The 26,432-nt window shown below is 41.1% G+C and overlaps 1 protein-coding gene across 4 annotated transcripts in view; it reads right to left on the bottom strand.

Moving 5' to 3' along the window:
• The window catches only part of AKT3 (AKT serine/threonine kinase 3), a 270,822-nt gene that overhangs the window by 102,976 nt on the left and 141,414 nt on the right, over nucleotides 1-26,432 (bottom strand). For 3 of the 4 annotated variants that reach the window (XM_073338271.2, XM_078852231.1, XM_078852230.1), the window contains exons 4-5: nucleotides 16,728-16,839; nucleotides 15,464-15,608 (exon numbers count right to left, since the gene is read on the bottom strand). In XM_073338271.2, the coding sequence (XP_073194372.1) occupies nucleotides 15,464-15,608; nucleotides 16,728-16,839 (257 nt within the window). Of the gene's footprint in view, nucleotides 1-4,436; nucleotides 4,569-15,463; nucleotides 15,609-16,727; nucleotides 16,840-26,432 lie in introns of all 4 variants that reach the window. The other variant, XM_073338263.2, reaches the window with a different exon arrangement.

The following is a 26,432-nucleotide window of genomic DNA, read 5'->3' on the forward strand; positions in this document are numbered from 1 at the left end:
CTGAACAGTGACTATGTAAAAATGGAACCCTCGGATTCAACAGATCTGCTTTCTGTTTTTACTACATCATACTTGTTTATTTTTAGTTACTGAATAAGGCCCTCACCCTGCAAATAGTTAAAACGTGCATAACATTACTCGTATTATGTAAATGGAACCACACACAAAAGCAAAATTAAACATATATTTAAGTGTTTGTAGGATCAGGGCGTAAGATTTTAGTGCACTTACGCTTGGTACCTCTGCAAAGATCACACAGCTATGAGTATGCAAGGAGGGCTCTATTCCCGCTTGCACAAAACACACTGACAGAATTGTTAAGTTCCAATCAGTGATACCTATGCAAACCCATTATAGGTAGGAGGACTGTGCAGGTTTATTCAAGGGCCTACTTTGGCCTGCAGAACCTTTATTAGTGGTGATGTGGGAAAAAGGACTGAGGCTTGATTTCTCAGGTTGAATTCACAGGACTAAAAGTTAGGAAAAAAACTGTATTACTTGTAAACTGAGCACATTTCAAAACAGCGAAGATTTTCAAAAATAGGAGTGTTAAGTCATTTAGATATCTGCCTGAGTTTCAGAAGTGATGAGCACCAACCAGCCCCAACTGGATATCAATGATCAGTATTCTATATATGGAGATGGGAACATAATATAAGGAATCTCTGACACGTAAGCAAACATGGAATCCCACAATGCCATTTGAGACACATTTGGTAACAATACTATAAAAATCAAGTTATTCTAATTCTTATCTTGCTTCCTCACTCCTGGTGTTCAATTCTGGCACGATTTTCATAGTTGTTACATCACAAGCTTTAGACTTAGAGATTAATACTTTATTTCATTTGAAAGCTAGGATTCCCAGCTGCTTTAGGTAGCACAGAGCATTAGAATGGAATTTTCAAAAGCACTAAGCATTGGCCTAATTCTGCTCCCATTGATTTCAATTAAACCTGAGTTTGGCCAACATGGAATACTGCTGAAAACCCCATTCTTGAGCGGATAAGAAACTAAGAGGCAGATCCTTAGATGGTATAAATTGACACTGGAGCACCAGTTGAGGATGTGCCTCTTCGTTTATAGTTTTAGCGATTCTCAAAAATCATGCCAGAATTTAAGTGGTGGGAAAAGAAACAAATTAAATTAAATGCAAAGTTTAGGTCCAATATATCTCACTGTGCTTGAGGTGCAAACAAATGTGTACAAATGAAAGGCTGGGAATTATCAAAGATTTCTAAATTTTGTTTATAACCTCAATGGTTCATGAAGTATAGGGTATTAAAAGCTGTCAATGATCTCATTGGCCCAGGATTTAATAATACTGGTAGCAAGTTCCAGACAAATGCCATGTTTGATCTGTCACAAAAATTGAACTGGGCAGATACCATACAACCTTTCCATAAACAGCTGTGCCATTACATCTCAAACCTGACCCATAACACACCTACTATTACAATCATAGTTTTCACTAGTGCATATTACACCAAGCTGTTAGTCAACTATGTGATGTACTTAAATGAAGACTAGGTTGACACTGAAGAACTTATTTTAACTTGTGCTCTTAAGTGTCAATTTAAGCACTCCGCTCCAGAGGTTAAATGCTATCATTATTTATAAATCTCTGTGGATCTATTTGATGTTAGTGTGCCAATCAATTGTGCCTACCAGCCTGTCATATTTTTGCATGTGGTGGGAAGGGAAAGAGAATCTACCAACTTTTCTGAAGACCCAAATATATCCCCCATTCTAAACTTCACCAGGACCTCACATCATCACTACCACCCTATCAGCCATGGAAAACTGAACACCACTGCCTCCAAAGTTATTAAAAGTAATCTAGAGAGGTCAAAGTTGAGAGATTAAGGAACGTGTTGCTTCCTCAGACATTAAAGCTACTCGGTTAACATGGGTGAGATCAAACTAAACAAAAAATCTGGGTCTCCGGCACTATCCTAATGGGCAAGCTTCTGCTCTCTGAAGTAAACTGAGTAACTTCATTGATCTCAACAGAATTACTTTAGATTTTCACTAGTTTAATGGAGAGCAGAACCTGCTACACAGAGATAGAAAAATAAGTATATTATTTTAACTTTATTTTAAGTTCAGTGTTACTGCAGCAGCCATCAGCATAAAAAAGGGAAGCCAAAATATTGGTTTTGTCTAACTGATATAAAAGCCACCCCAACTATGGCACTTTTACACTGGGCAAAAGGGCAAGAAAATGGCTTAAAGGGACTCTAAAGGCCCTGCATGCAGCCAGGTAAGGATTCTCTCAGCACAGGAACTAAGAAAAATAGCCATCAGACTGCCTCCTGGGGACCCCTACACAAGCACTAACATAAGGGCCATGCTGAGGACAAAGGTGCTGGGGGTAGGGCTGCTCTGAAGAGCACTTACACCCATAGAACAAACAGAAGCAGCCGCTGTACACCCACAGGATTGTCTAAACTGCATTGAGAACTGCTCTAGCCCTTGGAGCTGTCCAGAATCAGGAAGACACAAAGCCACCATAGCCCCCATCCTCCTTGGCTGCAAGTTCTGGCATATCACAGTTCATCCCACAGTTATATTTAAAAGCAAAAATGTATAGAGTGATATTTTAAAAGTGAAATATATAAAATGCATGAGAAAAATCCGATTAGAATTTTATCGTTATCAGTTTTGCCAACCCCAGGCACTCAAATATCGTGAGTCAGGCCAACAAAAATCATCAGATTGGGGTTCTTTGGATTTGCCTTCTGACATTGCAGCATCTAGAGTTCAAATTTTTAAACTTTTCCACGTGACAAGAAATTTACTCTCTAAGATGAAAGATAAAATTCTCACATAATAATCTGATACCAGCAGCTGGGGTTTTCATAAACCACCAAATATTGCAAAGGTCACAATAAGTTACTGGGCACAATACAGGGGTAACTAGGTGAAATTTAAGGGCCTGTGTTACACAGGAGGTCACGCTAAATGATTTGACGGTGCCGCTGGCCTTGAACTCTTTGAGCTACACTCTACAGCGGGGTGGGCAAACTTTTTGGCCTGAGGGCCACATCGGGGTTCCGAAACTGTATGGAGGGCCAGGCAGGGAAGGCTGTGCCTCCCCAAACAGCCTGGTCCCTGCCCCCTATCCACCCCCTGCCGCTTCCTCCCCCTGACTGCCTTGCTCAGAACCTCCGACCCATCCAACCCCCCTGCATCTTGTCCTCTGACCACCCCCTCCCAGGACCCCCCACCCCTAACCGCCCCCCCCCCAGGATTTCCCCCCCAGCTCCCTGTCCCCTGACTGCCCCGACCCCTATCCACACCCCCGCCCCCTGAGAGCCCCCCCAGGACTCTCACACCTATCCAACACCCCCTGTTCCCCATCCCCTGATCACCCCCCCACCAACTTCCACCCCATCCAACCGCCCCCTGCTCCCTGTCCCCTGACTTACCCCTGGGACCTCCTGCCCCTTATCCAACCCCCTCGCACCCTGCCCCTTTACCATGTCACTCAGAGCACCGGGACTGACAGCCACGCTGCCTGGCCGGAGCCAGCCCCGCCGCCACACTGCCCGGCAGGAGCTCGCAGTCCCTCCACCCAGAGCACTGGCGGCACGGCGAGCTGAGGCTGTGGGGGAGGGGGGACAGCTGGGAGGGGCCGGGGCTAGCCTCCCCGGCCAGGAGCTCAAGGGCCGGGCAGGATGGTCCCATGGGCCAGATGTGGCCCATGGGCCGTAATTTGCCCATCTCCACTCTATAGCTACACTACAGCTTCTCCAGCCGACATAGCCACCGCCACTTGCAGGGGCTGGAGTAATTTAGCCAATGGGAGAGCTCTCTCCCATCAGATTAGAGCGGCTACATGGAGAGTTTACAGCGACAGCCTAAGAATCAAATCACAACAGTTGGCAATACCAGGCTAATCAAACAGTAAGTTTAAACTATTTGATCCTGCCCCTTTAACATCAGCCCTGCATGCATAAACTTCAGATTTTTCCTGTCCCACAGGAATGGAAAGTTTTAATTCTTTATCCCATGAACAGCTGCCTTACCTAGCAAGGTAGGGAATAAAATATAAGCTAGATTTAATTTCTCCACTTCACGCAAATTACTCTGAGAATGATCCCAGTTTACTTTTAAATAATCTTTTCCTGTAAGCCTACAGTACTTCTCACAGTACATTTTCTTCTTAGTTAAACCTGACTTGCACAATCTGTCTGATGCTTTCCTAAACATAGATCCAGACGACCACAGCAAGGATGCATCCAAGTGCTTTCTGCTCATTAGATTGGTAAGGCAATGGAAAAAGTCACATGAAGTACAAATGTTAAGAGAACTTAGATCCCTTTACAAACTTATAGTTACCATCAGAAACCACAGGTGTTTTGCCTCTTATATATGGAATTTCCCACCCAAAGGAATACTTGAGCAGAAAAATTATTAAAATATAAGCTTACCTTTGCAATAATAACTTCTTTTTTCAAAATCTTCATCGCATAATATTTTCCACTTGCTTTCTCTCGGACCAAAATAACTTTGCCAAAAGTGCCTTTCCCCAGCAGTTTTAAATAGTCAAAATCATTCATTGTCTGGATGGAGCAAAAATCAAGAATAGGATTTGTACTATGCAGATTCTGATTCTCTCTCTCTCTCTCTCTCTGTATGTATGTATGTATAGATATGCACATTCGGTGCACTGCCACTACCAAACAGTACCATTGATAGGAAGTTAAGACCAAGTTATACAAATAGTGAATTTCCACAATCAAATTCAGAATAGTGAAGAACATTTTAGTTTAAGGCTTCAACTACATTCTTAATGCATTCATTAATATAATTATTGCAGTTTATATTCCCTAAAAAAAACCTCCAAAAATATATCATATGTAATCATTCTTAGCAACAGCACATACAGAACAAATTAGTCTTACCTCTGAAATTCATGGATTCTGCCAGTTTAAGAAAGATTATCAACTCTAGCAGAAGGGAGTGAAGAAATATGGCCACTCACAAGCTTCCTTTAACACCAGGCTGCTGCTGGCTCTGGACTATGGGGTTGTTTTTTTTAAAAAAAAAAAAAAAGCCATACATGATCCACTAACTGCAATACAATGCCAGTAACAGACCTTGCAGCTTAGCACCAGCTGTTGGCTGATTTAAGTCTTTGGGTATAGAATTTACTGCGTGATTGTTTTCAGAACCAGCCTGGTGTTTATGTTTGCATTTTTATTTTCTTTCACTTAACTAAACTTCTACAAAATGGATTCCAAGAAATCAAAATATTAGCAGCAAACAGATCTGGAAACCTTCATATCTATCGATATAAGCAGGCGGTAAAGAGGCTGATGAATCTGTTGAGTCTACCATCGCTCACTCCGTCTTTACATGATGGGGTTAGTTATCCTGAGGAAACCATCCTGAAGCCTCTTGATAACTCTTTAAAAACAGTTTTGACGTTACAGAAGGCACTAATAAAGGGTGTCAAGATACTGTGAACACTGAATACAGACTGAAAACATGAAAACAGAAATTGCAAATTTAAAAACTATATAAAATACTCTAGTTTAAGAAAGTCTCTAAAAAAAATTAAAAATCTGGAAAATAAGGAACCCAGAAATCACCAACTGTTAGAAATCCAGGAGTGTTTAGAAGGGGCCAAGCCAGAGAAAGGCATTTAGGAGCTGCAAGTAACAACCTAATCCACTAAATCTGATCTTGTCAGTGAAAGGGTGCTCCTCATTCCTGGTCTTGCTTTGGGAGAAATGGTATTTAATGATAATTCTCCCACAACTTGGCTACTCTCAACCCATTTCCATGCCTAGGTATTTTTGTTCATACCTAATAAAGACCGTGTGTGCACGTGCATGTACACACACACACACACACCCCCTCTCTTATGAAGGAAAAAAGAAGATTGCTTGTATAGACAACTAGGCCTCTCATCTGTCACACATCTCAAATGACAATGATGCACTAGGCTGCTTTTCCACATACATGCCTTGCTAAGGGCTTGTCTACACTGGCAGCACTTCAATGTGGCTTATGTGGTTGTGGCGCAGCTCTGGGAGAGCTCTCCCAGCGCTCTTAAAAAAAAAAAAAAACACACACACACCTCCACAAGAGGCACAGCTCCCAGCGCTGGTGCACTCTCTACACTGGCGCTTTACAGCGCTGAAACTTGTTGTGCTCAGAGGTGTGTTTTTTCACACCCCTGAACGAGAAAGTTGCAGCACTGTAAATCGCCAGTGTAGACAAGCCCTAAGTGTCATACATTGGGGGGAGGGGAGAGAAGCGAGGGAAGAGACTCTCCCATAAAATAACCTTTGGTCCCAGATAATGTGTACTCAGCTGGGAGCCAGAATACTATGGGTTCTGGTCTCACCTCTTCTACAGATTGATGTTAATATTTCTATGCACTGTCTTCTCTACTGACCAAGGTCTCATATCCCTACCCTAGGGACAGGAAACTATCATTCCCCCCAGATTACAAATAAGGTAATTGAGATGTTGCACATGGCCACTTCAGGCAGATGTAGAAAAAGAACCCAGGTCTCCAAGACAAAAGCAATGCAAAACTCATCCACTTAGCCATGATGCCTTTAGAATGAGTGTGCAAAACCTGCATGCTTGACTCTGATGACTCTAACCACTAGATCACACTCTGCTGCCAGAACCAGAACCAGAACCCAGGAATCCCAATATCCAACATCCCACTGCTGTCTCACCTACACTTGTGTAATCCACTGGCCAAGCATGTGTTATTTCCCTCTCTAGGGCTGATACACATACAAAATAAAAGCCTACTTCTGTATCATTCACTCCTTTCATTCAAGTGGCAGAGATCTGTGTTGTGGCTCTGAAGCTCCTAGGTTGAAATCCTGCTGACAATCCATGGGGGAAAAGACGGTGAGTGATTATGTAATTAAAGTCTGTTTATAAATGCATATGCACCAGGGGCATAACTAAAGTTGCACCAACAAAATTAATTCTGGCATTTCCTAGTACTTGGCTTTGCAACTTTAATGCTCAATGTAGAATTTTTAAAGCTAAAATATAAAAAGATACAGGACCACCACTTAAATGAGCACATACAGGATGACTAAATACCTCATGACCTCTTGCTGTAGGTCTCCACTCTGAATCCAGTCCAACTCAGTGGTACTTAAATTTTGTTCCCATCTAATGTATGTTTTGTGACTACTATATAAGAATATTTTAGTGAATCACATTTCCTGCTTGGCAAACATCCTATCGTGCTTTGCACTACTTGGTATATTCAGCAGAGATGCTCAGAACTGTGTAGACCATGGAGAACAAAATATCCCTGTAATCCTTAGACAGAACTTATTTATCAAGGCCAAAACAGACCACTGTGATCATCTAGTCTGACCTCCTGTATACCACAAGCCACAGTACTTACCTGAATTAATTCCTGTTTGAACTAGAGCATATTTTTAGAAAAATGTCCAGTCTTGATTTAAAGTTTTCCAGTGATTGAGAATCCACCATGACCCTTGGTAAATTGTTCCAGTGGTCAATTATCTTCACTGTTAAAAACGTGTCCATTAATTCTAGTCTGAATTTGTCTAGCTTCAACTTCCACCCACTGGATCATGTTGTAGCTTTGTCTGATGACTAAAGAGTCCATAATCAAATTCCTGTTCCCCATGAAGGTACTTACAGACTGTGATCAAGTCACCTCTTACCCCTCTTTTTGTTAAACTAAACAGATTGAGCTCCTTGAATCTATCACTATAGATTCTAATTTTTTCTAATTCTTTATTCATTCTCATGGCTCTTATCTGAAACCTCTCCTCTTTATCAACAACCTTCTTGGACTACATTCTTTGTTCCTAGATGTATATATTTACATTTGGCAATATTAAAACACTTGTGTGTTTGTGCCCTGCCTCCCAAGCAATCCAGAAGGTTCTCTATCAATGACTTGTCCCCTTCATTATTTTAGCACTCCCCAAATTTGTGTCAGCTGCAAACTATCAGTGATGATTTAAAGTTTTCTTCTGGGTCACTGAATGTTAAACAGCATAGGGCCAAGACCCAATCCCTGTGGAACACCATAGAAACACACACACTCAAAGATTCCCCCATTTATAATTATGTTTTGAGACCTTTCAGTTAGACCGTTTTTAATTCATTTACGTGAGATGTTAATTTTGAATCATCATAGATTTTTAATCAAAATGTCATGCAGTACTAAGTCAAATGCCTTCAAGAAGTCTAAGTATATTACATCAATTCTATCACCTTTATTGTTGAAAAACCTGCTGGTAGATAAATAGAGGGTTTCACTTTCCATGACTGTCTATGCCTTTTACCTGCCATAAATCTACACAACTGTGTTTAAAGATGAAGTTTATGATTTTAGGTAATCTGTTTGAAAATTTGATCATTAAATAATTTGTAAAAATTCCACACCTGGAACTGCACAAAACCTGAGACCTATAGGCAAGTGAGTAAATATGTTTGCTGATTTAGCACAGGAAACTCTGAGGCATAAAAAAAGAGAAGTCAAAAATTGCAAGTGACTGGGGCACAAAGAGCTGTGAAGGTCTTTCCACCTAAAGCAAAGATAATTGATAATGGTGAACTCCAGACGTTTAAACAATTTGATCATGCAAAGAAGTTTTTAGAACAAAAGAGAAGGAAGAGGATTAACAGGTAGAGATCATCTCAAAAAGGACCTAATCAAGAATGCTTCTTTTACTCGGTTTTAAATTTATATGATGATTTTATTATTAAAATCTTTAACCAGTTAATTTTTAGTGAAGGCTTAGCACAGTCGTTCTCAAACTGTGGGTCGGGACCCCAAAGTGAGTTGTGACCCCATTATAATGGGATTGCCAGGGCTGGCATTAGACTTGCTGAGGCCTGGGCCCGAAGCCCAAGCCCGAGCCCCAGGTGCTGAGGCTCAGGTTACAGGCCCCTCACCAGGGGCTTAAGCTCTTGGGCTTCTGCTTTGGCCCCTCTGCTCTGGGCAGTGGGGCTCGGGCTTTGGCCCCCCCCATATAGGGCAGTGGGGCGTGGGCAGGCTCAGGCTTCTGTCATGGCTCCTGGGGTCATGTAGTAATTTTTCTTGTCAGAAGGGGGTCACGATGCAATGAAGTTTGAGAACCCCTGGCTTAGCATGATTCCTTTCCTAAAAATATTTTACAAGTTTTTTTCCTCCAATTATGAATGTAACTGTACATTACACCTGTATGGATTTATTGGTACTATTTCAACATGTTGATATACTAATGTTGATCTTTGACCCATCAATTCATGGATTTTTCTTTTCTCCCTCTCCATTAGTTTTTCTATTAACTCAGACTTAAAAACAGTTGTGCTTTACTTTTTCATTTTTATCCTTATTTATAGAAAATATAATCTGTAATAATTGTTAAAACTCCATAAAGACTTTCAAAAGGATAATCAACATTATTTTATATATATTTTCCATGTGAATAGGCACCTGTGAAAGTTCATAAATCAGAAACAGGCTGTATATTAACAAAATGTTTTAATTATACAGTGACCAGCTATCATCAAACTCTAATGTTCGATCCTGATCATAAATATACTTCTCTAGGTTCTAAAAATGAGAGATAGCTGTTCAAATAATTACATGGACCCTTTCTCAGTTATTGCACAGCTATCATAATATATCTAAACCCCTGAGGACGAGCAGAGAACTCACAGAATGCTTTTGTCTTCTAAATTAAAGAGCCTTCTACCATCAATCTATAAATCTTATCAACATGTAGGTAGTACATGATACAGCTACTAGTTAGTGGTGATAATTACTCTGTTGCTGAATAGCAGTAGCTTCTTTCATAGATTGGGAGAAAATTGTTCTTGCAATAAACAGAGTACTGAAAGTTCTAGAAATGAGCAGAAGATATTAAGAATCTGCACAAAGTGCCTGGACAGGAAAGGGTTTGAGGTCCAACAGAAATTAAGCTACAACCTCTTCAAGGGAAAGACTGTCTTTCATTTTCACAGCACAGAGCACACCATCAGTTAAACAATACTAAACAATATTTGTCTCAACAATGAATGTCTCAGCGACCTCAAAAAAATGTTCCAAGGAAGCACGACCAAAATTAAATAAAACTAACAAAATACGTAAATTAGGAATTAGATCCTTGGACTTTCAGTCCCGATCTCTTCTTTTCACTAAACAGATATTGATCTAGATTATATAATTTCTATCCACATTTATCAGTCCAGATACCTCCAAACCAATATAGATGTCTAAGCAAGAGCAATGAGGAAAGGAAGGGGACAGAATGAGGAAGGAGGAGAAGATTATGACAAAAAGAAAATCAAGTACAGTAAAAGCTTTGTTATCTGGTATGTTGCGTGAATGGGACGTGCCAGCTAGTCAAAAATTCCGGTTAACTAAAAGTTATACTTACCAATGGAGGGAGTAAGTTTTGGTGTGGGAGCGGGCTCAGGGCAAGAGGCTGGAGTGCAGGAGTGGTTTCAGGGTTCTGGATCCAGGTGGCGCCCCCACAGCTCCCATTGGCCGCGGTTCCCAGCCAATGGGAACTACGGAGCCAGCGCTCAGGGAAGGGGCAGCACGCAGAGCTGTCTGGCCACGCCTCTACCTAGCAGCAGCAGCAAGGACATGTCACTGCTTGCTGGGAGCCGCCCGAGGTTAGCACCACCCAGATCCAGACACCTGGCAACTTAAATTCTCTGTAAGCTGCGCAGCCACACAGCAGCCTTCTTAGCAGAACCCATTCAGGGGCCTGCCACAACCAGAGGAGGGGCGTCCTTACCCCGGTCCCAACCTCCCCTGGCCCCAACTCTGCCGTGGCTAGGGCCCTTACCCTGGCCCTGACCCAGCCCAGACCTGCCAGGGGAGGGGCACCTATCCTGTGGTCCCAGCTCTGCAGCTGATGCGGCGGGGAGAGGCAACTCTCTCCCAGCCCAGGTGCTGCTGCGGGGAGAGAGAGCTGTGGGGAGTCTGCTCACTCCGCCGTAGCTCTGGAGCACCCTCCTGCACCCCAAAACGCTCATCTGCTGCCCCACCCCAGAGACCGCACCCCCAGCCGGACCCCTCATACCCCTGCATCCCAACCCTCTGCCTCAGCCCTGAGTCCCCTCCCACACTCCGAAGCCCTTGGCCCCAGATCCGACACCTGTCACGCATCACCTCCATATTGGTACGCATAACAAAATTCATTCCGCACATAGGTGGGAAAAATGAGAGGGAACACTGCTGGCAACCCTATCAGAAATGCCAGTTTCTAGGTCTTTCTGGTTGGTAAAGTGCTGGATAACACAGCTTTTACTGTAGTTAATTTTCTCTGTTCTATGTTCCAACCTGCATATAATAAAGCATAATTACATTATGGTTGACACATGGAACTTTTAAGCAGATGCTTGAAGAGCACTTCTAAATTACAACTGTGCTTTGCAAACAGGTCCACCATGTAATGTGTGACCACAAGTGTGTGGTGACCACATGGAAGATGTTAATCACGTATCTTCAGCTAAAGACTAGTCTTCTCTAGAGCCCTGTGTTTTTTACAAATACGAAATAACACAAAACTGAACAAAAAATGTCTAAACTAAATAAAATGAAAAACTCACTCTGTAGCCACAGCTCCTGGGCCCAGCTCCCCACTCCAGGAATGATGAGGTGGAAGGGGTGCAAATTTGAGTGAGTGTTGTTGCAACCTGGCAGGCCCAGCCTTGCAGGACAGGAACCTCTGCTGCAGGGTGAGTGCAGGGCTGGCTCCCTCTGCAATCTGCAACTCCCAGTGCCTCCCACCTTCTAAGGGCAGGATCGAAACCATCCCCCAGAGCTTCTCACCATACACACAGATAAAACAGAACATGAAATCCCCCCACCCCCACCCCCCATATAAAAAACTATAAAAAATAAAAAGAATTTCATGGGGCTCCAGTGTTCTAAAGGCATCAATTTTTAACAGTGATGGTAATTAATCACTAGAGTCATGGTGCATTTGCCATCACTGACAATTTTTAAATCAAGATGGGATGTGTTATACAGAAGGTCATTCTAGATCATCACAATGGTCCCTTCTGGGACCCTGGAATCTATTCATCTCCCCACAAGTCACAATTAGAATTCTGACAGAAGAAGCCAGGTCATCTGCTCTATTTTAACAGTCTTGTAAACAAACATGCAGCAAACAACTTTCTTGCTCTTCTCTGTGTTGAAGTAGTGAAAACTGCCTGCCTGAGAATGGCCTGGAGATATGATTCTTGCAGAGTGAAAAGCACAAGAAATCCCTGTTCAACAGAACACCGGCTTGGTCATGGTTGGGCAGAATCCTTTGTATCTTAACCTGTAAGACTGGCCATTCTCCCCCTGGGGGATTGGACAACCGCTTGATTACCAAAGGGCAGTTGATCATCTACTCTGTGAGCCTGAAGAAGGAAAGTGAAAGCACTTCATGCCATACCACTTCTAAAAGTCAGAAATCTGTGTGACCAGCTAAGGCCTCCATAAAACGGATCATCTCTTCCCTCAGAATCACTGCAGACTGGGGTGAGTACAGTCTTATCAAAGTTAATTCAGAAAGTTAGCACAGCATCAACGAAGAAGGGAATACTTTGGTCTAGATGAACACATTTATAGGTATATTAAGGGAAGGGCAGAAAGCCAGTCCTATTGTAAGAATCTGTAATCTAATATCTCCACAAATGAAACTAAAATCAGTGCTATCATGGATCTAGTTTTCACACATGCCACATCAAAGCAGGTATTACAAAGGAAGGCAATAGCCTTGGAGGATTTTGAGTAGTGGCTTAACAGCGGGCCATGGTCATAGACCTAGTGGTGAAGACAAAAGTCTCTTCCTGTTCTCTTCCTGTGTTTACCAAAGGGCTCAGAGATGGCAAACAGTGCAGAGTAACACAGTGAGGCCTGCCAAGGAATACAATGGGTGGATGTTGGGAGACTGAAGAAGCACCACTCAACCAGAGGAATGAAAGAGCTGGGACTACTAAAAACTTTGATGAGGTAAAGGGGCAAACAGCCATTCACATGAGGGTTATAGGGAATTAGACTCTTGAGGGGCTTCCATCTATTAGATGAGGTTCTCTTCTCTGTCCCTCCCCCTCACCTCCTATTTCTCCAGTGTTCTGGTACTGTTTGTTCTTTTTCTTACTTCTTACTCATTCTGAATCCTGAAGAACAAATTTATGAGGTAAGAGAAAGATGGAGAGAGCAGAGTTGCAGGTTCCATGCTTCTGTTGTTGGAAGCCAAAATAACTAAGAAAAGTTCACATAGTTAATGCTTGTATAGAGCTGATTGACTCCACTACTGGTGTTTTATTTGAAGGATGAGAAAGAGAACAGGCTTTACAACAAGTTGTGAAAAACTCATAAGAACATACTCTGTGCATAAAGGGACTGATTCCGTTCCTATTTAAATCAACAGGAGTTTTGCCATTGATTTCAATGAGAGCAAGATCCTGCCCATAAGGAACAAGTGCAGAGAGGAATAAAAACAATCTTCATATACTAATCTGGCATAATGTATTTCAGGATTCTAGTGATGGCATTAGCATTTTATAGCTACAATATCCATTAAGATTTTTAAAGTTATTTATGAAAAGCACCACCTTTGATTTACAGAAATACCCAGACTGAAGATGATGGAGCCTCGTCTATCAAAATTAAATCATGTACTCTAAAGATCATTTTATTTACAGACTCAATTTACTACATTTCTAGAGCAGAGTAGTCCCATTTCTGTGTATTTGTTTCTTAATCTGATTATGTTCTTCTACTCATAAGTGTACCATATGGAGCAGGCACAAGCAAAATTCATTGGGCTTAGATATAGAATCATGTGACAAAGCTACTGTGTGTACGACATATTGTACAACAAACCCCTGATGTTAAACAAATCCATATAGAAAAGAAATGACAAGGTAGATGGATTATATGGTTATAAATTGTGGTTCTGAGTATACCAACAACTATAAGAGCTTCACAAAATCATATGTCTAGACTGATTTCTAACCAGCGATTATTATCTTTTCTCTTACAGAAAAGAGACTTTAATAAAAGAAGCAAGAAAAAATATTCTGAATGATTAACATTATTATAGTATTCAGGACTGCTGGCTGCTGACTCTGTGGACATACAGGGAAAGTGACAACACACCCTGTATTAAGGTTACTTAACATTTTCCATTTTAAAACAATTCTTGAAACCTTCTTTGAATTTTTGCAGGGAAATGGCCATAGCATCACGGATGTACCCTTTACTGGCCTCAAAAAAACTCTATTCAAGTACAGCTGAGTTATTACGTATCAAAAATCTCCATTTCCCATCTGAGGTTAGCTTTTTACAGCTTGCTTTAGACTTGCTGCCAAAATCCCTCAACATTCTGTAGCACTGTACATGCACTCATTTCAGGCATCTCACTTCAGATTTCACAGAGAGCTCAAGTCCTCGATAGGACACAGAAAAAAAAATTCATCTTTCTCCTCCTACTCCCTCCCACCCCTTTTGGCCTATGGAAAGACACACTGAACAGTGACAAAGGGAGACCATGAGTTCCAAAGGCACTTCTTATAAGTTGTGTTAATAATTCTGTACCGCTGACAACCCTTATTGATATGCAGTGTCTTATACTTCACTGATAAATTACATAAATTGGGAATAGTACTCAGATCTCTAGCTAGGCAGACCCAAATCCCTTCAAATTAGCCACATTACCTACCAGAAAGGCCCTGCCATATCTTTGGGCATGCTGTTTGTAAAATAGTGCTAAATCATGCACAGGTAACCCACTCTTTCATTGTGTTATATCTCCACCTCTAGTGGCTGGTTCACATAGGACTCTTCCTGTTAACAGATGTACCATAGTTTGTCCTGGATCATAATTGCTAGAAGTCTGTGCTGCAATGCTAAAAGCTCAGGATTCAAACCTTCCTGATGATGCATGATGAAGAGATTGTTACAGCTGCACATAGCAGAACCTGGTTTTGCTTTATTAAAAACTAGAGCACAGATATTTTGCTTTCTGCGGAAGACTAAAGTCATTAAAAGCCAAATCCTGCTTACTTTTCTCATGCAAATAATAAATATATTTAAATAGGACTATTTGTATGAGAAAGGCAAATAGTTTTCCTTTAGGGCAACTCCTGTTTCCAAATTTCTAGAAGAGTCAAAAAACTAAAATGTGAAAATGTATAATGAATTAGTTGACAATTTGTTAAACCAGACTCTGAAAAAGTAATTAGTGTATATATCTGTTAAGATTTGATGCCTGAAGGAGTGAACTGTGGGCTCAAAAAGTGAGTTATATTAAAATAACGAAATTAGAGGAGTTCAGCTTAAATAAAAGAAATGTATACTTCCATGCTTTATGGTCAACTGAAACTTTCTATAAATAATTGTCTTTGCATATTACTTCTATACAAATGCACAATTATACACAAGCTATTTACATATCATGGAATCTTATCAGTCATCTCTGTATCCTGTTACCTTTCTTTTATGATGGGTTGTGGAAGCATCCATCTCCTCCTCTCCTATATTGTCTATCTGTGATGTTGGACTACAGTTCATTCTCTCCTCTTCTTGCCTCTGAAGCCTGTCTGCTACAGCTTGGATAGCTTCTGTCCATTCTTCCCTATCAAGAATAAACCAAAATTCCTATTAATAAAAACTAACACGGCTTGACCCCTTCTGCAACCAAATGTTTTCTAATGAATGCACCCACAGTAGTACTATTTTACCTGCAAAGTTATTATGTTACATAATGAAGGAATTACTGAAGTAATTTGCTTCAGTTTACTCCCATACACTACATAGTCCGACAAGTGGTATATGCTCTAGATCCAGCAGCACAGGATGTGTGTGCATGGTAGATTATATCACAATAATTAAATGTGTTTGATTCTGTAAATACTTTAATAGCAAGTTAAATATCTTAATGAGTCAAAGTATAGCTCAGAGTTTAGTGTAGACAGTATTCTGCAATCCCTATACAGTCTATGTTTCTTGGTGAGCTTTTTAAAGGAATATCATTAAGAAACAAGAATTGCACAGTATAAGGCAATGCTGTGCTTTTAGAACAATCTAACTACATTTAAATGTGTGTATATATCTATACTAATATAATATTAACAACACCGAAAGGAAAGCTAGTAGCTATGCAATTTCTAACATAATGCCAAACCATGGTATTAATCTCAACTGGAAGTGGGCACTAAGAGATAACAAGGATCACAATACAGCTAAGTAATGATACTTACATGGCACTTCATCTCATGTCTCCTACACACTTGTCTTGCGAATGAAGAGTTAATTCTTATTCTTATACTTAAATGTGTATACTAGAGTATCCGCTCTAACAAGGAATTGTAATTATAACTAAAGATGTAGTCATAGGATATTGCATTTTCTGACAAAACAAAAGATATACTGGAATGAAAAGAAATTCAGAGCTACTGAGAGAAAAAAAACGAGTTTCATATTTGGTTTATGTTGCTGAAGGTGAAACACTTCAGAAAGATGTCATGACACAAATTTGGATAAGCTGAACACATTCTTTCCCTTCAGTTATATAAAGTTCTTATCTTATATTTGATATGAACTAGGAACATTTTCCACAGGCTAATATATAAATTCTTAAAATAGTTGCACACAAATAATCAGATTATGTAGTAATCAAAATCAAGACTTGTGCCATACTGGTAGATGTGCTGAAACTTCTGCCCAAGAATTTGGAAGACATAACATTCCTCACCGTTCTTCTGGAGTGTCTACATGAAATGTCCTCTCTATGACAGTTGTCCACTGAAGACATCTAATAATAAATGTATTTGGCTTTGGTCGCTCTGTTTTCATTAGCTGGCATTCTAGAAAGATATAAGAGACATTTTTTTCTTATAAGTATTGCTATTATAATATGGTAACAGCAAATAAAATTGTTTAGTTAAATTATACATAGTTTATACACATCCAGTATTTATAAAAAGCCATGGAATGAATTACCCAATGCCCAGATGAACTTGGGGCATGGATGAAAGCTAGTTAGTTGCAGGCAAAACTGAGATAATGTTTGTGGGCTGGAGAAAACTGCCAGAAGAGTTGATGGAATTTGTATTGGTGTCTCTCATACAGATAGAGTGATCTCCATTTGTAAAACAGGTGTGCAACTTGAGGGTGGTGTCAGATTTTGGACTGCTCAAGGATGCCAAGGTAGTGCTTGTAGCTAAAGGCACCCTTTTCCATCTGCACATGGCAAGATGAATGTGATCTTTTGTCTCCAATGCAAAAAGAAAAACAGTTTTAGAAAAGCAGAGTAACACCACACTTCAAAAACTGATGTTTTACCCATATTTCTCAAGCAGGTGAAAGCACTGAAGTTTTTACTGGCATCTGGCACACCCATACACCTCATAAGCTATTGTATGCACATTTATTTGGGTAAGCAAAATTCTTACTATGATTTGAAAATGAATAAGGGCTCATTTGTTGATCTCTCCTTTCACTGACAGCTAATGAAAAATGTGTGTAAAGATGAATGAGCAAGTACTATAATATAGAATATTACAATTCTTTTCTACTAGTTACTGAAAAACTGCATTACATTTACAAAGAAAAAAAGAGTTTGGAAAGTGAAGTACAAAGCACAGGGGAATAAGTGAAGCTGGCTACCAAGAGCTGGCTCAGGATGCTGAAGCAATAGTTGAGTCACTACCAAGAGAAGAGAACAAGCCGCCATAATGTCCTCAAATTTTCTACTATACATAAACAAATGTAATTAAAAGGCTGAATTTCAATTCAAACAGTTGGAAGTCTAAATTATCTTTCAAAAAGATGAATAAACCAGTAAATAGACTCAACTTTTTGTTCTTGTATGCAAGCCATCTATAATTTAGAATTACGAATTTTAATCCTAAATCCTTCAGTGAAGTTAGGATTCAATATCAACCATGAGAGTTTTCTGACCTTTTAATACTAGGGAACATACAACATCTGGGTGGAGACTAATGTTCAAAGGAATACAATACTAAATCATCAACAGAAATTGGCAATACAGTTTTAGAAAAAAATGTCTCCTTTCGGGCCATTTCTGATCCTTTATCTAAGATGAGGAAAAAATAAAAAGAATTTAAAAAATACAAAGGACCTTTCTGAATTATTGAACTTACCTCCTTAAAATGAAAAGATGATGTAAAATGCCAAAGGTTAATTTTATTCAGTATGGCTACAAAATGTTTGAAACATTCCAAATTATTAGGTAAACTACCATTTTCAAATAAAATGATGCTGCTATCTAAATTAGATAGGTTAGTTAAACTCTCCTGAGCAACTCTAACTACAAGCTGTATTTCAAAATGTTCTGTTTACTTTACACCATTCTGAACCACAGATGACAAAGTTTGCTTGAAGCTGTAATTACTCTGTAAAACTGGGAAGCCAATTAGAGGGCCTGAAACCTGCCAGTTCAAAAAAAAAAAAAAAAAAAGGCAGATCATCTGTTCAGATTTTATTAAAAAGTTTAGTCTGAATTCTGTAACTTTAACCATTTAATCACCAGTTTTCTTCTCAATTACATTCATTCACCATAAAAGCTAAAAAGAACACTAAACAGTCATCATGATTATTTCATGTACGCAAGGTTCCAACAGCAACACAATTCGTTGATGTGGCTAGACAAGAGTACTGACCACATATTAAGCAATACACACACACACACACACACACCATAGAACTCTTGCTAACTTGATCAGAAGGCTCCCAGCTGCAGATGCAAGAAACAACTTCTGCTACGGAGTGGGGAAACTTGAACACAAAAGGTAATTTCCTAAGATTACAGAATGATATGAAAGAAACTACATGAAGTAATGATTAATATTATTGTACAGAGAGTAGGCATTACAACCCATTGATCAAGAGAAGTAACCTCTGTCATTGCATAGCAGACACAAACAGGTTAATTAATTATATTCCACACTACAGAATAAAAAGTGCCTTGATGTAGTTGGTCATGCTCCAAATTCTATTACTTCTGATCCCCCAGGAGGTACTGTGCTGGCACCCACTGATGATTTATCATTGCATTCTCTCATGTAATAAGGGAGGGTGCAAACACTGGTGCTTCACATGCTAGTGGTAGGGGGGGTTTTAAAAGAGAGAGAGCACAGAAGATTATATTAAACACACAAATAAATCTGACAATTTTCTTGGTTAATTTAGTGCTCATGAAACTGAGGTATTCATAGCAATAATCTGAGCCAGATATAATACAGTCTCCACAGCTCTTCTGATGCATCTCAACCCTGACATGCCATCCTCAAACCATTTCAGCCATAGGCCCCTCTTCAGCAGAAATTGAAAACTACAGTATGCCAAGCTGGTGAAGGTTATGTGAGATAGACAAATGTCCATTAGCTTTAAGGATGAGACCAAGCAACCCATTTTAATTGGTGACCCATGTCAAGATTGGAACCCAACTCTCCGAAGCTAAATGATACCATACCAATTGCATACCTAGCATTCACATGCTAATATGAAAAAACCCCCAAAAGAGAATCAGACCGTAGAACACTAACTATGGAACACTGAGAGCAAATCCTTTCTACAGCACTTTAGTGCCATAAGGTACAGCTGGAAGGAAATACAATTCCTCTCCTCCCCATCCCCTCAAACGCCCAAAAAAGAAGTATTAAATGTGTGTGTATGTATAATGTGTAGCTGATGTTAATACCATGTTCATATCTACAATGGAGAAACAGTTTATGCTAGTAGAAATGTCCTCTCTCATTGTCCATCTCCACTGCCCTACAATACTGGTAAATTAATTGGTACTTTAGCTTACCTAACATAAAAGTGTTAGCTATACACATTAGACCTGAGTAGGAACTACCATAGTTTACCTGTGCACAGTGTGCCCATAGATATAATAGGGGCCATCGTTCAAAGAAGAACCTTAGTGTACTCACAGTCAGGTACAAATGCATATAATCTGGAAGGGAAAACCCATAAAAGAAACGTACTGATAACGGCTGTTCTTTGAGAAATGGTTCTGTGCATCCCCGAGTATGGAATATGGTGCTCCCTGGTGTTGAGGCAAGGAATCTCTACCAAAACTGTGTCTGTTGGGGTGCACAATGCCCCCAAGTAATGTTGATGGCTGAGGTCTGAGTATATATAAAGGGAGCGGACTCCCTACCAATCTCAGTTCATTCTCCTGAATTGCTGAGTCCCAAAGTGTGACAAGAAGTCTGAAAAAGAGAAGATGAGTGGAAAATGTGAACGCACAGAGGAGACTCCTGAAGAACAACAACTACCAGTAAGTTCCTTCCTTTCTTCTTCCAGGACCTCTGTGCATTCCCACCTGAGAGAAGGTAGCAAGCTGTACCACTTGTAGAGGACAGCAAGCACCCCCTGCTTGAACATGGCATCTGAAAAAGAGGCAAAGTTTAGAGGCTTAAGGGTATGGATGGGTACAAGAGGCATAATATTTAACATGGGTATGAACTGAACTTTTATGTGCCTTTCTGCATCTCTCTATTGTGAGTATCTATCATAGATATGCCACTGAGGAAGCTGTGGCTCATGTAGAATGGACCCTAATTCCTATAGAAGGGACATCTGCTTTAGCATAACACAAGCAAATGCAGGAGGTGACTGTCAATGACTAGAACGTGGACAGTCAGGTCTAGTTGTTGGGGCAGGTGTCAGGCCTAGTGATTAGAGCAGTGACCAGGATGTGGGCAGTGGGGTCTCGTGGTTACAGCAGGCATCAGTACCTAGGGTCAGAACCAAAGTCAGAGGCTAGATTCCAGAGCCAAGCATCAGAGCTGGAATCAGGGGTCAGAACCCAGGGTCAGAACCAGGTTACCTGGAGTTACACAGTGATGGGGTTACTCAGTTTGAGATTAATTCCCATGTGGATCTTGAGGTTTTACACAAGGAGTTACACAAGGCACGGGCAGGGCTGGGAAGAAGCAGGCACAGGCTAAAACAGCTATGATTGAATGCTTTGAGCAGCTGCTGAACTGCTGCAGCTGGGCTTAAAGAGTCAGTCTGCTGACTCTTCCAACCAACCAGGAGGCATAGCCAATTAGGCATTAGCTTTCCATGGACAACATTTAAATCCCTCGCTGGTGTAGGTTCTTTATCAGCTGGAAAGGCATGCATTTGTCCCTTGAGAAATCTAGTTGATGTGGTGTGGAAAAACCCCTGATGACAGGCTGAAATAGCAGTTTGGTGTATATTCTAGGATGCAATAGTGGCCAGCCTCCATTAGGTACAGTATATAGTTCAAGACAGGAGCTACAGAGTATTTCTACGTGGCTATAAAAGACCTTCAGCATGGCTAAAGCTGGCCTTTGTCAGCTGACTCGGGCTTACAGGGCTATAAAATTGTTCTGTAGATGTTTGGGCTCAGGCTAGAGCCCAGGCTCTCTGACCCCACAAGGGGAATGAGTCTCAGAGCCTGGGCTCCAGCCTGAGAGTTTCCACTTTTATTTTAGTCCTGCAGTCCAAGCCCCACAAACCCAAGTCAGCTGATCTGGGCCCTGAGACTAGGTGCCAGGGATTTTTTTTTTATTGCAGCATAGACATACCCATAGGGGGGCAGACTCCAGCCATAAGCCTTTATCACCTGTTGAGCAAAAGATGTCCATAACACTATTGTGTTGCAGGTTTTCTAGATAGGATAGGATCTCAATTACTCTTGCACTGCAACTAGGTGAGGACCCATTAGAAGCCTATCATCTAGACCAGGTGCCAGGATGGAAAATTAAGACAAGAATTTTCTCTGCTGCTTGGGAGAGAAGTCTATAGATTGGAGTACGTGGTATGAGGGCTCCCAAGGGAGCTGTAACAAGTTGGTGTACCAGTGTTGTCCTGGCCACACCGGTGCTATCAACAGAACTTTTATCCTGTCCCTTTGGATCTTCTGAGTATTAAGAGCATGGGTGGAAGTGCATATGGAAAGTCACTGGACCAGTGCAATAGGACGGTATTGGTGAGGCCTTGTCCCTGCCCACTGGATCACAGTAGGTTGCATTTAGTGTTCTCCCTAGTGACAAACAGACCTATTTCAGGAGTCCTCACCTGCTGAACAAGTGCTGAGCCACCACCTCATTCAAAGACCATTTGTGTTGGCCTTGCTTCAGCATCCTCAGACAGTCTGCTTGAATACTCTGTACTCTTGGCAAGTGTAGGGCTACAGGATGTACATAATGGTGAATACCCCAGTACCAGAGTTTCGTCACTTTCTGGCAAAATGTGGGGGAATAAGCATCCCCTTGTTGTTCAGATAATGCATGTCAGTAATGTTATTGGTTAGGATCTGAACTATTTTCCCTAAGACAAAGGGCAGGAATGATCTTAGCGTCAGTGTATGACCCAAAGTTCGTGGATGCCAAATGAGGTATGGATTCTTGCAAATTCAACAAACCCTGCATTTGTGACTCCTGAAAGTGAGCTCCATAGCGAACCATGGATGCATCTGCTGAGACCACCAATGCCTGAGCCAAGGGCTGAACTGTACTCCTACTAGTCCATTCTCTGTACTTCAACCAGGAGAATTTATGTAGCACCTCTGGTGGGATGGTCACATACCTCTGTAGACTGCCCGTGTTTGGGGTGTATACGTGTGCCAGCCAGTGTTGTAAAGGTCTTATTGGGAGTCTTGTATGGAGTGTCACAAACAAGCCCCATGAAAAACTCCGTCCTTTGGCATGGTTGATTGTGTCGGGTGTACAGAACTGCAGCATGTGGAAAAATTGCTCCTTTGGCAGGAATGCTGAGCCTACAGTCAAATCCAGTGTCTCACTTATAAATGTTATCTTTTAAACATGGGATTTGACATGATTTCTCCTAGCTGATTTCCAGCTCTAGCTTGTGAAACAAGTAGCACATTAGACTTACTGAATTAAGTGAACTGGCATTAAGGAGACAGTTGTCCAAAGTTTCACCCTTTGGGTCTTTGTAGATGTGCTGCTGTTAAATCCAGCATTTTGTTGAATACCCTTGGTGCAATTAATTATTTTTGTTGTTGTTGTTCTGCATACAACAGAAATTATGCTGATAAAGATATTATATCTCGTGAGAACAACTGTGGACAAAAACCACCAATCTGCAAATGGCAGTCCTTTCCTCATGGAAGGCACATGTAGCTTGATATCGAGGAAGGGATTACAGTCTGTGCCCGCAGAATCTGCTACTGTTTATGACTTAGCCTCTGTGCCTCAAGATCCACATGGGAATTAATCTCAAACTGAGTAACCCCACGAGTGTCTGCTGCTCACTAGTATGATCTATCTTTGTTGATGACTCCCAGGTGTCAAAGTCAATATTGCACTGCTTCAACTCATGCTTCAGGGAGTCCTTGAATTGTTTCTTCTCACCGCCTCATGCACAGTTACCCACTTTCAGTTTGCCATACAGCAACTGCTTTGGCATTCTGGTACCATCCATCCTCAACACATGATCAGCCCAGCATAACTGTGATGCAATGAGTATGGATTCAATCCCGGTGGAGTGGCTGCATTCCAGAACAATCAAAAGGACAAAGGGAAGAACTGTATATGCAGAACAACAGGTATTTCTCATTCCAGTCTGCATCCCTGTTTCTTTCTCCTCTTACTTGAGAGGTGGTCATGCTCTTTGATTTTTTCCACAGCTACTGTATACACTAGAGATTGAGCACTAAGATGTTAGATGAAGTTAAAAAAAAAAAAAGTCCTGAGTAGGGATTAGGTACATCCTGTTGCCCCTGTAAGAGACTGCTGGCGATAAGGACCCAGATCTCTCTCTAGCTGGATCAAGCAGCCTCTATGGATAGGCCACGAAATACTACCCTTTGGTTTCAACTGAAGGATGTCAAATAAAGGATCCCAATTTTCAACTGGAGTCTCAGTAGCACCCTGACAGAGTGGGAAAACCATCCTGTTCAACAGTTCCTGGAATTGTTGATGTGGTGAGGAAACAATTGAAGTCACAATGTTCTCATCTGGTGACATTCCATAGACTCTGATGTCATCCACTGGGATGTCGTCGACACCATCATCTATGTCTGTGTAAACACATCCCAAGTGTATCTGGGATTGTGAGTCTTCGTATTTTTAGAGATGGTCAATATGGTGGCAAAGCAGGTGGCACAGCCAATGAGGATGGGAGTATCGGCAGTACCAGTGCTTTAGGTGGAAACACTGATTGCACAGGTGGCAGTGTAGGCAGAGCCAAGGTCAAAGGAGCAAGCATTGGTATTGGGGGGCCAGGTAGGATGCCAACAGGGCCAAGTATGGTGCCAGTGGGATTGGACATTATGGCAGTGGTGCCAGAGGATAAGACTGTGATGCTGAAAGTGAAGTCAATGGACCCAGGAGTGTCAAGTACACTGGGGCCAACCATGATAGATCCAAGTATCTCAACCATGACCCTTAATGTGTCCTGTAGTGCAGGCCACAACATGCACTGTACAAAGTTGTGTGGAGTATCTATTTGGTTACAGGGACAAAGAGATGTCAGTGGGATGAGATGGTAAAGTTGGGGTGGACCAAAAAGGTTCCCCCCACCCTTTCTTCAAAAAGGGTTGCAAATGGATCCTGCAAATCAAAAGGCAAGGTTTGGTGCCAAAAGCAGAGACTCCAAGGTCCAATGTAGTGGAGGATCCTCTTGTCTTGGCAATGCCAAAGACATAAATGGGATGAGCACTGGACAACGAGCTCTCTTGTGTTGCCCAGGTGCTTCGGAGGGTCAAGGTGCCTTCCTGGGAAGTTAAGTCTTTTCTTGCCCGATTGTCTTATTCAAGTTGATGCGTGACTCTTCTCTTCAATGATCCAGTGCTGGACTGCCCCATGCCAATGAGGAGTGAGAAATACATGGTGCCACATCCCTTTGAGTATAGTGAACGTGGGGCACTGTGAGCCTTGAGAAGCTGTTGCTAATTATTTTTGGTACCAAGAAGGAGTCTTGAGCCTGCAAAGGTGTGGAAAATGGCAACTGAGGTAAGGGTTTTGAAGATCCAGTGCTAGAGCCTTTCCTGGTTGTCAGTGCCAAAGGTGGTGCTGACTTGGAAGTTCGAGGCTTACACCATTTAGTTGGCTTTGGTGCTGAAGCAGATCTTTGAGGGCCGTGTTATCAGCCTTGTCAACCAGTGACATGGCTGGAGGTTTTAGCACCTCACTAGTTAGATGCTCTCTCAGTGTAAGGTGCTGGTATCAGTGGGTTCTAGATATAAAAGCCTTACAGACTGAGCACTATATTCGGCTGTAGGCCTCACCCAAATACATCCCTCAGTGAATGCATATTCACTTACAAAAAACTTTATTAAACTGGACTAAAGGTTGCTGCTGTATACTACAAATACCAGTAATGGCTTTTTTCTGTCACTATGTTGCCACCCCAGTATTAAAAAATCATGAGTCAAACCCCCATTTGCGCTAAAGAAAATGAGAAGATTAAAACATCTTATGTTTTTTATATGCTTTCTTTGTTTTATATATCTCATGTTTTTGAGATTTTTCAGCAACAAAGAAGGCTTGAATTTTTTTAAATTAATGCTGGCATTCTCAGGTATTCACATGACTCCAGGGCTCAGGCTTTGGGAAAAAGCACCAAATATCATGAGACATGCAAAAAAAAAAAAAAAAGTCATGAGAGTTGGGAAACACTGCAATATCTTTCTGGAAAATGGGACCTAAAAACCCCAAACTAAAGAATGCTCAATTAAGGTCTCAATGTATATCCCTGGGAAAAAATGTTTTTACAAGAAACACGAAATGACAAACTGATGAAAACCAAAAACTGCACAGTAGAGAATTTCCCATACAAGATACCTACAGACCTTAAATGTTCCTCTGAGGGTAAGCAATAGGGAACGGGAACATCACAGCATCTCTCTATCACCAGTCCAGTTTAGGACTCCTATTTATACGCACCAATAGGATCCTCAGTGTGGCCTTTGTAGCAAAACTAATATGGAAAGTAATCATAATACTGGATATATTTTGCTTTTTCTTGTTTCAGCTGCACAGGCACAACAGAAGATCAAGCAACATATCAGGTATTTCCTAAAGGTAGGAGCTATGCTGACTCACAACTAGACAGTGGCTCACTTTACAAAGCCAAAGGCAAACTAAAAACTTTTTAATTTTAAGTTACAGAACTTGTTCTTGCTGCCACTAGATCACAATGGAAATATTCCAAAAATATCAGTCTAATGTCTCCCTTGCCCATCATTTTTCCCCTCAAAAATTTTGTTAAGAAAGGTAATTTTGAGTGGGCTTGTATTTTAGGAATGTATTGACAAAACGATTCCAAATTTGTACCACAAACGTTATCCCAGTCTCTGAACAGGTATACCAGTTTTACAGCTGATCTAATTATTCAAGTGCATTTTAGAGAGATTTGAAAATTGGTCTTCAAATTTTGTTGCAACCTTACCTATGGAATTGCTAGCATATAACAGCATGTCTAATCAGTT

This window comes from Lepidochelys kempii, chromosome 3 (assembly GCF_965140285.1).
Source record: "Lepidochelys kempii isolate rLepKem1 chromosome 3, rLepKem1.hap1, whole genome shotgun sequence".
Taxonomy (NCBI): Eukaryota; Metazoa; Chordata; order Testudines; family Cheloniidae; genus Lepidochelys; species Lepidochelys kempii.